Source organism: Triturus cristatus, chromosome 8 (assembly GCF_964204655.1).
Source record: "Triturus cristatus chromosome 8, aTriCri1.1, whole genome shotgun sequence".
Lineage (NCBI taxonomy): Eukaryota > Metazoa > Chordata > Amphibia > Caudata > Salamandridae > Triturus > Triturus cristatus.
In genome coordinates, this window is record NC_140591.1 from 1,420,032,583 (window position 1) to 1,420,044,906 (window position 12,324).

Consider the following 12,324-nt stretch of genomic DNA (forward strand, 5'->3'; position numbering starts at 1 on the left):
GCATCGCGCTTCCTGACATTCGCAGGTACTATTGGGCCTCGCAGCTATCGGCCATTAACCATGCCACGTATGCGCCTGGCTTGAATCCGGCGTATGAGATGGACAAGTTCCTGCTTCCCGGCGGGAACTATAACAGGGCACTTTACTCCCGCTCGGCTGGCCGGACCCTTACGGGTCCTACTAAGATTGCGGTGCGGACCTGGAGGGCTGCCACTGCGGCCACGGGCTGGAGTGAGCGACTAACATGTGCTACTCCTTTGTTTGCCTCCGACCGCCTGGGCAGCCTCTGGACTACGAAGGGGTTTGACCAGTGGGATACGATTGGTATCAGCAAAGTGGGAGACCTGTGGCATAAGGGCACGGTTAAGACTTTCGCGGCGCTCCAGGCCGAATACGAGCTTACGGACAGGGAGTTCTTCCGCTATGCCCAGGTTCGACACGCCCTGCTATCGGTCTTTGAGGAGGGGACCAAGATCCCGGTTTCCTCGCCCCTCGAGGACCGCATACTTGACGGACATGTCCCTGACAGTACCATTTCTTTAACTTATAAAAAACTGATTAATCATCGGGCTGACCTCTTTGTGCGCCTCCGGGAGGCTTGGATGGGGGATGGGGTGGAATTGGACGACGAGGACTGGCAGTCTGCACTGTCGTCCCCCAAGGAGGTCGCCATTCCGGCCCGTCTCCGGTTGGTACAGCTCAAGATTCTTCACCGGGTGTATGTGACGGGTCCTCGCTTGGTCTCGATGGGATTTTCCGACGACGGGCTCTGTAAGCGGGGTTGTGGGCTCAGCGCCACCTTTCTTCATATCCTGTGGGAGTGCCGCGAGGTGGCGGACTACTGGCGCCGGGTCCATACGATTATGGGACAGGTCACTGGGGTTGTGCTGCTGCCGGAGGTGCGTCGCTGTGTCCTGAATGTGTGGGAGCCCAATGATTACAGCGCGGCTCAGACTCGGTGGGCGGCCCTGGGGAACATGATTGCCAAGAGAGATATAGCGCAGCTTTGGGGCGCCCAACGGCCGCCCACCGTGTCAATATGGAAGGAGAATATGGACTGGTGTATGTTCAGGGAGAAGACTGTGTATGTGGCCCGTGGTAAGCCGGGGGCATGGGGTAGAATCTGGGGGCAATGGAATGCGTATCGCGGGGGTATTTGTACGCCCCCCCTGGTGGACACCGATATCGCCATGTCCCCCTGACCCTTGATGGTTCCTGGCACCTTTTGTAATAACTACATATGGACGTTCATCTTCCTTGACCCCCCCCCCCGTCCCCAGCCTCCCGGTACTCCTTCCTTTTGCCGACTGCTTAATGGTCTGCACTGAAGTTCCCCGGAGGAAGCCTGACCCGCACTGTTTGCCCTTATGCCTCGCCTTTTGTTTCTCTTTTAGTTTTTGTGTCTGTTGGACTTAAGTCTCCTGTTCCTTTAGACCTATCCGGAGCCACTAAAGATCTGCGCCCCGGGACTTGACTGCAGCCTTGATAAATGTATATTTCATTCTGTACCTAGCGGCCGGCCCTGGTGGTTGTAGGCCCGTGCTTGTAACCGAATTATTGCTCAATAAAATTTTTTTTTAAAAAAAAAAAAAAAAAAAAAAAAAAGAAGATGCGTGAAACACAGAGGGGGAGGAAACACATAGGCAAGAGAGGACAACATGGAACACAGTAGAATATGGAAGAGAAGTACATGAGGGAGTCAGCTGGAAAACACACGCACTCTCATGGAGTGCTAAACCAAAAAGAAAAATTCAGTTCCCGAAAAGTAGGTGGTTGAAGGTAGTAAAGATGCTATGTTGCAGGGGGAGGGAAAACAGGAAAGGAAGGTAAGACCACACAAGGAAATTAATAATGAGCAAGCTGATTGCGAAAATAAAGCCAACCAATGGGAAGGAGTGGGCAGCGTCTAAGACCACAGCAAGTTTACCATAGGTCTTTTCACAAACAGACAGATTGAGCTGTGTGGTAGGAGAGACACAAACAATCCCAGATCTGGCAAGAAAGCAAGGTCTGTAGATTTATAGTAGGCAGCCCTTATGTGCATTAAATACCTACTTTTCTGTGCATCCGCCCCCCCTCCGCAGTAGAGTCAGCTGAAAAGTAAAGCAATTGTAAAGCAATTGTGACATATTATACAACACATATGAGAGCGTGATGATATTTCAAACAAAGGTGTAGATCCAGATGCAAGGAGGAGGGATCCAAGTGAAACAGTAACATTCTCATAGTTTATGGGACCATCTGTGCTTATTTATGTGCATGCTGTTGTGGGTTTTGCCAAAGCTCTCCTTAGTGGTTTGATGGGCACACTAAATTCCTTGCGGTCTCCTCAAAAGCAGGCAGCCGTATTGGATCCCCGACAGTGTGGCGCTTGTCCGCGAGTCCAAGCGGAGAGCCTTGAAAAAGATGGCTGGCCATCTTATTAGCACTGGGTTCAGTGCTTAATTTGAGCTGGTGGTTTCCATTGTTGGCACCAGCACTTGTGACATTATGCCACAATGTGGCAGTGTCTGGCTAATTTAGAGATGAACACAACAACAGTTCATTATTAATTCAATATACGTTGTAAACTATTATTACCTGCCGCTCAAGTCATTCTTAAAGCTTTGGGGGCTTGTAATAGTCTGAATTGTCACACTTGTAGGAGGAGTGTGGTGGTTAGTAGTTGTGTTGTTACTATAATTGGCAGCATGGTAGGGGCAATGTGTGGTGCAAGCTGAAGTGGCCTCCTGACGAGAGCCCTGGCATTTTCCCCCCCACAAATTATCTTAAGCACTGGCTGGTTTTCTTGACCCAGCGAATAGTTAGTTACACACAATCCTACTTTGGGATAGCAATCATATATGCAAATTATTTCCAATGAAATGTATGCAAGGTACATTTTTCTCAGATGTTTTCATTGTGGATATTCTAAAATGCTGGCTGAATGGTACTATCTGGTGGCTCGATCAGCAGAACTCAACTTCGCATTAATGGGAATGTTTGAGCTAGAGCCCACCCTAGTGGAGGAGCCCCAGTACTTTATGGTCATGCATGGCTATGTTGAGAGGTATGAGTTATGTTACACAATTTTTTTACAACACACGTCCATCTAGGAGGTTAACAGTGGAGAGCGCTGTACATGTGATCCTTCTGTCCATGTTGGGTGAAGCAATTATGCCCTACATTTTACCCTACTCCATAAGTGTAGTTATAATGCAGCACAGTCAAAATAATTTCGAAAGCAGAATAGTTTTTAAAACAGAGAACAATATAATTTTTGCTTTTGTGAGGAAATGTGGGTGGCATTGAGGAATATATTACCCAAACTGAATGCAGGGTGGTGCTGTCGATAGAGCAGCAGTTGCACTGGGCACAGGACCTTAAGAGAACCACCTCACCCAAGTATGGCTTCCTTTTGCTACCAAACTGCGACTGTAAGAGACCTTTGTTTCTTACTTGTCTGAAGGCACCAGTGTTAGTTCACGGTCTTAAAACCCCAAGGTTTGACTCAACATTCATGTGAAGACAGGATGAAAGCCTGTGACTTTCTGGGCATGTTTAAGGGTGTCGAACCCTTCCCCTCCCACGGCCATTCCTGAAAAACGTCTCTTAAGTCTACAAGCTTGACGTGTTCTTTCAGGTGTTTCTAAAAGCACTCTGCATGCTTGTAGACTTGCTGCCTTTCATTTGTTAATAGGGCACAGCTACTGGGCAGATTGTGTGCCTTTGTTAAAGTAATCATTTTAATTGCAGCGCACACGGGCGCTGTGATTAACAGGATTACTTTTTTTTAAAAAGCACACAATATGCCCCAGAGCCAAGTCCTTTTAAACTAAAGAAATGCAGCAGGAGCCACTTGCTGACGAACTTCGGGTGGTCTCCCTGTGCCTTTCGCGCCACACGCATTTTAAAAGCGGCGGCACAAACTGTCCTCAGCTGAGTATGCGCGCTTCGCCTATTACACTGCGCACTCTGGGAGACATAGGTGCGCGGGTGCCCCGGCGCACACGTTACAGGGAACAGAGGTCAAAACTGAGCACTGCCTTTTTTGTTGTGGATCTCCGCACACAAAAATAACAAGTATAACAACTCGAGAATGAAGAGTGCAGGGCGAGGACAAGACTACCCCAGAACCTGCATAAAAAAAAAAAAAAAAAAAAAAAAAAAAAAAGTATAATCGAACGAGACTGAAGAATAAAATTATAGAATGCGAGGTTAGGGAAAACGTGCTTAGTGGCACGCCGCGAGTAAAAGATCCAATCCTGCTGGGCGTGGCCTAAAAACGGACAGGGTGGTAACCGGAAAGGACTTAAAACGCTCCTGGACAAGCAACAAAGTCCCTTCTTATTAATAACTGATGTCAAATGGCGCACACCAATCAGAATTGCGGGCGGAGCTCAGACATGACTTCTGGAATCGGATCGATTCCAAGAAGCCCTCGCACGGCGAGAGCAACTCATGAGCGCTGCTAACACCAGGCGAGACCTAAAAAGGTCAGCCACACAAGTATATGCATTTTTACAAATTATTGATGCAACAATCAAACACAACACCAGTCCAACAACACAACCATTTCCACCAGATCACATCAGCAGGTCAAGAAGTACTCCTCTATAACACACTAGAGTTACAACAAAATACTATTGGAACACAACACTGACCAACTCCAATATACACAAACTGAAGAAAATTTACCACGAAACAAATACAAAAATACTGTGCCTCAAGTACCAAAGATCGGTCAAATTTTCCTCTTCGAGAATGATGACTCGGTGAAAGTTGCGGCCATCACCCACAACACAGTAGAGTATTATTACACTAACCCACATTTTCACTCCCTGGCGTAATCCCCCTTGAGACCGTTCGCAGCACTAATTCTCTTCCTGACATCTGACCCAAGGCATACTCTGCCAGGAAACGTCTCAGGACAGGGTACTAACCTTCTCTAACTTACACAACGCAAGATCCTTCTCCATGCAACTCATTTTGACTGGGCACCATACTGCCCCAAATTTGCATTTAAACGCAGTACTTCTGCTTGCAAATGCTAGCCTTGGGGTACTGCTTTTCAGCAGTTGGAACCAATACACGTGTACTACGCATGTATCTCTCCAGACAAAGGCTACCCCTCCTCACATTTGTGATACTTGGACAGGCACGGGCGTCATGTATCCAGATAACACACAGATGGGTACTAAGTCCATTTCTCCAAACCGCTAACTACATTACAAAAGGAGTCTAAAGTAAATCACACAGTACTACCAAAACAACCTGCAGGTGAATTATTTAAACTTCCCAACCTTTCTTGCAGCAGTAAGCATCCAGCCCAACAAAACCATAAACAATTAACAAATAGTAGAAGTCAACATACAAAAACTTACTGTTGGACCCGGTGTTAGAATCCCATACCGCGGCCACAAACGTTAGGGATAGAAAGGGTCGCCTCTAGAGATAGCCCCCACTCTACCCCCTTGGTAGCTTGACACGAGCAGCCAGGCTTATCTTCAAGGCCAATGCGTAAAGTATTTGCGATTACACTCACAGAAACTCTATGATGACACCACGAAGACTCCACACGTGTTTCGTAGAAAAACAAGTATATGTTCATAAAAAGATATACTATGCGACCACACAATATTAAACCAACATATGTGTCGGGGTAATGCTCCCCCTGGCCAAATATTCTTGAGCTAAACAATCCTATGCAATCCTAATGTCGTAATAAGCAGTCCGTTATGCCTTAATCGGGTACTTCACAGCATAAGAATAATGCAGATTGTAATCCGGCTATCTGGCGATTTGTACTGTCACTAATGCAGTGCGTAATGCAACAACGTTGTAAACTGTTATACCCCCGTAATGCAATGCGTACGGTTCCCTTCAGATACTCTGTTAGGAAAAAGTAATAGAACGTGTAATACAGTTATCAGGCAGTTCTTTATGCTAAACTACTGTAATACGGAACACATATCAGGCAGTTCGGTATGCAACACTAATGCAATACGACAATCCAGCAGTTTGTGATGCAGGATTAAGACAAGGCGTAACATCTATCAGGCAGTTCGTTATGCAAACCTAGTGCAATGCGTAACACACCTATCAGGCAGTTCGTTGTGCAGAAATAAGGAGACGCGTCATACAGTCATCAGATACTCTGTTATGCAGAAATAATGCAATACGTAATTTACTCCAGCACCGTTTACGGTGCCTCCGGCGGTCTCTCCGCCACTCGTGCAGGCTTGCGGTTAGTCTCCGGCCACAGTTGCCCCCCACCCCACCCGGGTAAGATTAACACAGTGAAGGCAGCTTCACACTCCGGCCCTGCTGCTGCCACTCCTTTGGCGCACGGGCCGCAATCTGAGACGAAGCAGAGGCTTGCACTGTAGGACAGAGAAAGAGGCAAAGAGCGTCTACCTCCAAGCCCACGACCCAGGAGTCGACACACGTTACATGGGGGTGTGAACCCACTCTCCTCTCCTGGCGACTTGGGCCTCCGATGCAATCTCTCTGAATTTCCGGGCTATGGGAAGATCCCAGGCTGCACACTACACCCGCACTCAGTCAATGAGACTCACTGGAACTCCGAGTGCACGATAACCAGACAACTCCTCACGAGGGTCTCAGGCTGCACACAACACCTGCATGCAGCGTCGCTGAGACACACTTGATCTTCTGGTACCCATGATCACAGGGCACAACTTGCGCATGTCTCAGGCAGTAGAAAGCACACGCACTCCACGTCGCTTAGACACTTGATCTTCAGGTGCCCCCGATCACAGGGCACCTCTGGCAAGGGTCTCAGGCTGCAAAACAGCACACGCACACAGCGTCGCTGAGACACACTTGCCCTTCTGGTGTGCACGATCATGTGCCAATACACGCAAAAGTGTCAGGCAGCACCAAGCACACTGCGTCGCTGAGACTTTCTTGGCTTCCCGGTGCACACGATCACAGGACGATCCTCTAGAGGGACTCAGGCTGCACCACACACACACACTGCGTCGCTGAGTCTCATTTGGAACTCCAGGTGCCCAAGATCACAGGGCACAACTTACAAAGGTCTCAGGCTAGACAGAGCACACACACAGAGCGTATCAGTCTTCTCTGGAAACGTTTATGTTCCCGTGTTTCCAAACAGGGAGCCAGCTCACCTCAGGCCCTTGAGGTTAGTTACTTCAGGACACAGCAGCATCCCTTTAGCCTTTCCTTGGTTGAAACACCAAACTGCAGGCCAACCCCAAATCACACAGCAAGAGCAGTCCTATCCATCAGTCTCTTCAGTTGTTTCTTCCTTGGCAAAGGTCCTCTTGACCACGAAGTAGTTTCAGTCTTGTGCACACTTCATTCAGCCATTCTCCCACGGCTTAGGGGCTTCAGCGCACATAGTTATACCCCTTAATGGCATTGAAGTGTTTGTGTTAAGGGGGCACTCACCCCTGCTCAAACCAGTTCTGGGTGCCTCCCTACCAGCGACACCTTCTTCCTTTGATTAGTGGGGGTCTGGATTCTCAGTCACTCAGCAGGAGATGGGACAATTGTTTTATAGCACCTGCCCAGGCCTCTTCACCTCTAGGGCTACTCCACCCCTAAACTCCAGATGCATGTCAGCCTGTGCTGTCTCACCTCCTTCCCTGGGTCAAGACATTCCCCGGATCCTATCGCTTCCAAATCCAGCCAGTCAATACACAACCAGGCAGAGACACAAATGTTTAAAGCACAAAAACCCAGCCACTTCTGAAAGACTGGCTTACAAACACATAATGCAAAAACCATCTTCATAAAGAGATGTGTTATTGCAGGGTGAGTTCAGGCATACTAAACTTCACCTTTCCATTTTAAGCCTTTGGGAAGATAGGCTGGAAAACATTACACAGCCTTTCCATTCTATTCCAATGTGCAAGATGGCCTTTCAGCAGTGAAAACAAAATGGAAATTATTTCATTGCCAGGACATGGTTGTTACACACTTTGGTACATGTTCCACCTTTCACATGCACTGTACCCTGTCCAATGGGTACTCTAGACCTACCATAGCGGTGCCTGATGTGTATGGAAAGGGAAGGGCAGGGTCTGGTTAAGTGCGTGCACTTACCAGAACAACATGGCAGTTTAGAAAACTGCGCGCAGGCCCTGCAATGGCAGGCCCAAGTTCCCTTTATCAAGGCTACTTGTGTGGGTAGCACAATAAGTGCTGCAGGCCCACAAGTAGCATTTGCATTACTATCCCTGGCACACCTAGTGCATCTTACTATGGACTTCACTACAACATACCAATCATGGACAACCAATTACCATTACACTGTACACAGGGAGCACTTGCACTTTGACACTGTCTAGCAGTGGCAAAGTGTACAAAGCATCCAAGTTGGCAACACATGTCAGAAAAAAGGTCTAGGGGAAAAGCAAAAAGTTTAGGGAACTTTAGCCAAAAAGGGCCAAGTCCCACACTTACTAACCAAATACATGCATTAGCAGAAGGTGTATATGACACGACAATACGCAAGGATCACAACCTAATGCATCAGTTATTGGGACAAAAGGTTATTACTTAACAGAGGTACATAGAATAATAGTACATATAAGCCAAATAATCATGCTGACGAATCAATGGTAGGCTATAGTTTAACAGTTCAGTTGGATAAATGACAGGCAGACGATGTCTCAATTTAATGGCACAGTATATCCTCAAACAATAATTTCAATTGCTAAAGTCCTTGGATATAGGACTACTGTGCTTTCTAGATTAAACCATAGGCTTTGTGTAGTCTTTTTTTCAACATCTTCAGACCTGTCCCAATCAAATGTCGGCTAATCGCTCCCCTTCACGAAGTCTTAAGTCTACACAACCAGCGTCTAATATGATGGACAGATCTGGAAACAGACATGTGTGAGGCTCCTTCACAAGCAAGTTGCGCTGCCATACAAACAGAACTTCTTCTGGTGCTGACCAACTCAAAGAGGAAAGCCTCTATTTACCTGGTGCCGCGCATTGTCACAAGACCTCTTGATCATCTAGATCCAGCGCTAGCATGAGCAGTGTCATTTTTTTAGGGCACTCTACATTTGGTGCCATGAAATATGCAGATTGCACACACGAATCTTCAAAGGCATGGACTAGCCTTTGCCACAGCCATCCTAATTGTGAGAAAGCCTACTGCGCTCTCGCCACCGCTTCTCCTTATGTCACAATTTAATGCATTTCTGCTTGACGCTCCAAGGGTCATTTCAAAACTATGCTTACTGTAAGTAATAAGATATTCTACTTTCACCACAGCGTCGTCCATATATATTCATAGCTTTGCCCTTCTTAGGCCTATAAAGAGGGACCAGTCTTCTCAGTTTATAAATCCCCATAGCAGGCTCTCTATCCTTGCCAGACCTTCACCGCCCACCTCACTAGGCTTCTCCTTCCCAGTAGCTGAGCTGACACCACTTGATGGTGGAATAAAGTATGGACGGCATATCAAGCTAGTACTCCTTGGTCACAGGGCAATCCAATCCTTCTCACAACAACCTTCCCCACGAAGAATTGTAAAAATGTTTAAGTAGAGGGCCGGATCTTCATACAAGAGCAACTCAATTAAGATCTTTATTTCATGTCAGGCCCTTAGGTTACAGAAACAGAAGATATGTCCTCTCAGAACTTCATCCTTCATGTAACTGTCTCTTAGCTATACCCTCACATAACATACTAATACATCATTCACTCTCACCATTTCAGACACCAGCTTAGGCATTCAGGAAATGGGGAATCACATAATACTACTGATGGGTATCTGCCCTATGCCACAAGATCAATGTTGACTAGTGAAAGCCTTCTGCAAAGCGTAAATCCTTTAATGAAACTTTTCTATAAAGTATGAATTTACATCAGCGAGGTAAAATGTCGACATTGCTGATTAATACAATGCGCTACATAATTAGATTTTTGGTCCTCTGTCGTCCCGTCAAACTTCCCAAAACTGTTGCTTTTGGAAACATTAGGAAGTAGCACATTAAAAAAAAAAAAAAGAAGAAAACCACACAAACACTGCAACCCTGAACCATTTATTTTCCTCTCAAAGCTTCCGTCGGTCACGGGGGTGGTGTGGACGGGAGAACAACATGTTTAAATTTTATTTTTAATCAAGCATCATGGTACAACAATAGCTCGAACTAATTTGTCGGCCTGTGTAAACGGTCTTCCAAAATCTACGCTGGAAAGTCAACCATCCAACCAAGTCCTACACATCCCAACCACGAGCTCCGCTAAACCATACCTCGGTAATTAGTTTCGTACTTTTGCATGTAAAATATGTAGAAATGGATGCCACGAACCACGTAAAAGCTGCATTATTTCTCAGAAAAATGACGACCCCCCCCAGACCAGACAACTACAACCCTCAAGTGAACTAACGCAGGTGCATAAAATACACAGACTAGACATATCGGCTGCACACTCTGAAAGTGTGGCCCTCGGCAACATTGGATAGAAAATGAAACCACGGGACGTAAATTTGCAGGTTTTTCTGGCGTATATGTATAGTCTATACAACGCCCTTTCGCAAATTTCAGGTCAAACAATTGATCCTTAAAGCACAGATCATTTAGGTTTTGTTAAAAAGATACTCCTAGGAAGTCACAGGTTGGAAATCCACTTCCTCTCTACCAAACTTAGCAAAATTGGTACCTTAGTTAAAGTAACCCAGGTGCATTCGCCGGTCTTTATGTGTTAAAGACGCTGCCCTTGCCGGCGTTACTCACGTTATCGTCCCCGGATAGGTCGGGGTTGCTGTTTTCATCGCTGCTAAGCTTCTGCTTCTTGCCCGGCATCTCGCTGTTTCCCGCCAGAGCCGCCCCGCTCTCGGACATGTTCCGCTTCCTAGACTGCCTCCCAGACTCGGTTCAACCAATGGCGGCCATGCAGCCGCTGCTGCAAGCGCTAGCAGTCTATCGACACAGAAATAAGACAAGAAAAAAGAAAGAGCGACAGGTTGCAATAAATGCAGCGGCCATCTTTAAATACGAACGATTCCCGGATAAAACGTAATTATCTATGCCACATGGTAGCCGTCTTGCTTCTTTAATCTAAGGATAGATGATGAGTCGATTATATTTTTCATTAACAATACAACAGCCAATGATATTTCTTATTTAGCCATCTTCGAACTGTATACTATAATAAGCAGATGGAGTTATATATTAATGGAACAAAAGCTTCTTCATACTTTTTTGTAAAATATTGGCATACTTGTTGGCGAAGTTATTGCCATAACGTCTTGTAAACTGATAGTTCTTTGTATTAGTAACACTAGTAGATTTCACAGCTCCATTCAATACACAATAAACTGGTTTGTGTCTCGATTGAGCCCCTAACTGTCCTAAGGTGATTAGAACAATAAAGTAAAAAAAAAAAACAAGCATTTGCAATGCAATAGGTATCCCATTTACGAGAGTTTGAGCTTATGGCATTGTAAATGACAATGGGCCATATGTAGGTAGCCTAATACCGGTCAGTAACGGCCGATTTTCGGTAAATATACCGTTACCGACCGGTATTTAGGCTTTTGCTATGTAGGGGGAACATTTCAGGATTCGGTAATTTACCGAATCGGTAAAATTACCGAATCAGTCATTTTACCGATTCGGTAAATACCGAATCCTGAAATGAGATGTAGGTGACACTCAAATGAGTGATGTGTAGGGAAAATAATTCGGTATTTAGCACCAAATATATGTTGGTGCTAAATACCGAATTCATTGCAAAAAGCAATATTTTGCTGGACTACCAGTGCCATGTGGCAGACATACATGCCCTTAGGGCATGTATGTGCGCCACATGTGCACACATGCAGGAATCAGGGGTGCAACAGGGTGTCAATGTGACACCCTGCCACCCTTGAATGTGCTCCCCCCATTACTGAATCGGTATTTACCGATTCGGTAATGAGGCATACCTTCCCATTGATTCAATCAATGGGAAGGTATGCCTCATTACCGAATCGGTAAATACCGATTCGGTAATTACCGAATTTCTCCGATTCGGTAATATTTACCGAATGATTACCTACATATGAGTTACCACTTCTTAAATACCGAATCGGTAAAGTTCGGTATTTAAGAAGTGGTAACTTGTATAATACCTACATATGGCCCAATGCCTTTTATTTATGTGTTGTTTTTAAAACAGATAAATGAAAAAGGCATTCTCATTTACAATGCCATTAGCTTAAACTCTCGCACATGCGGGACCTATGCAAATGTGTAGCGTCGCGCTCTAGTCTTCACGTCCAACGTGATGACGTAGAGCGCAGTGGGCTTCTTAGATGCGAGCAGAGAGCGCGGAGCCCACGAGCGGAGCAGA

General features: G+C 46.0%; 1 protein-coding gene across 2 annotated transcripts in view; it reads right to left on the reverse strand.

Annotated features, from left to right (window-relative positions):
* EED (embryonic ectoderm development) overlaps nucleotides 1-10,909 on the reverse strand; it is a 134,607-nt gene extending 123,698 nt beyond the window's left edge. The window contains exon 1 of one of the 2 annotated variants that reach the window (XM_085623153.1): nucleotides 10,725-10,909. In XM_085623153.1, the coding sequence (XP_085479279.1) occupies nucleotides 10,725-10,832 (108 nt within the window). In that variant the 5' untranslated portion in view covers nucleotides 10,833-10,909. The remainder of the gene's footprint in view (nucleotides 1-10,724) is intronic. The other variant, XM_085623154.1, reaches the window with a different exon arrangement.
* Between the last annotated feature and the right edge of the window lie 1,415 nt (nucleotides 10,910-12,324).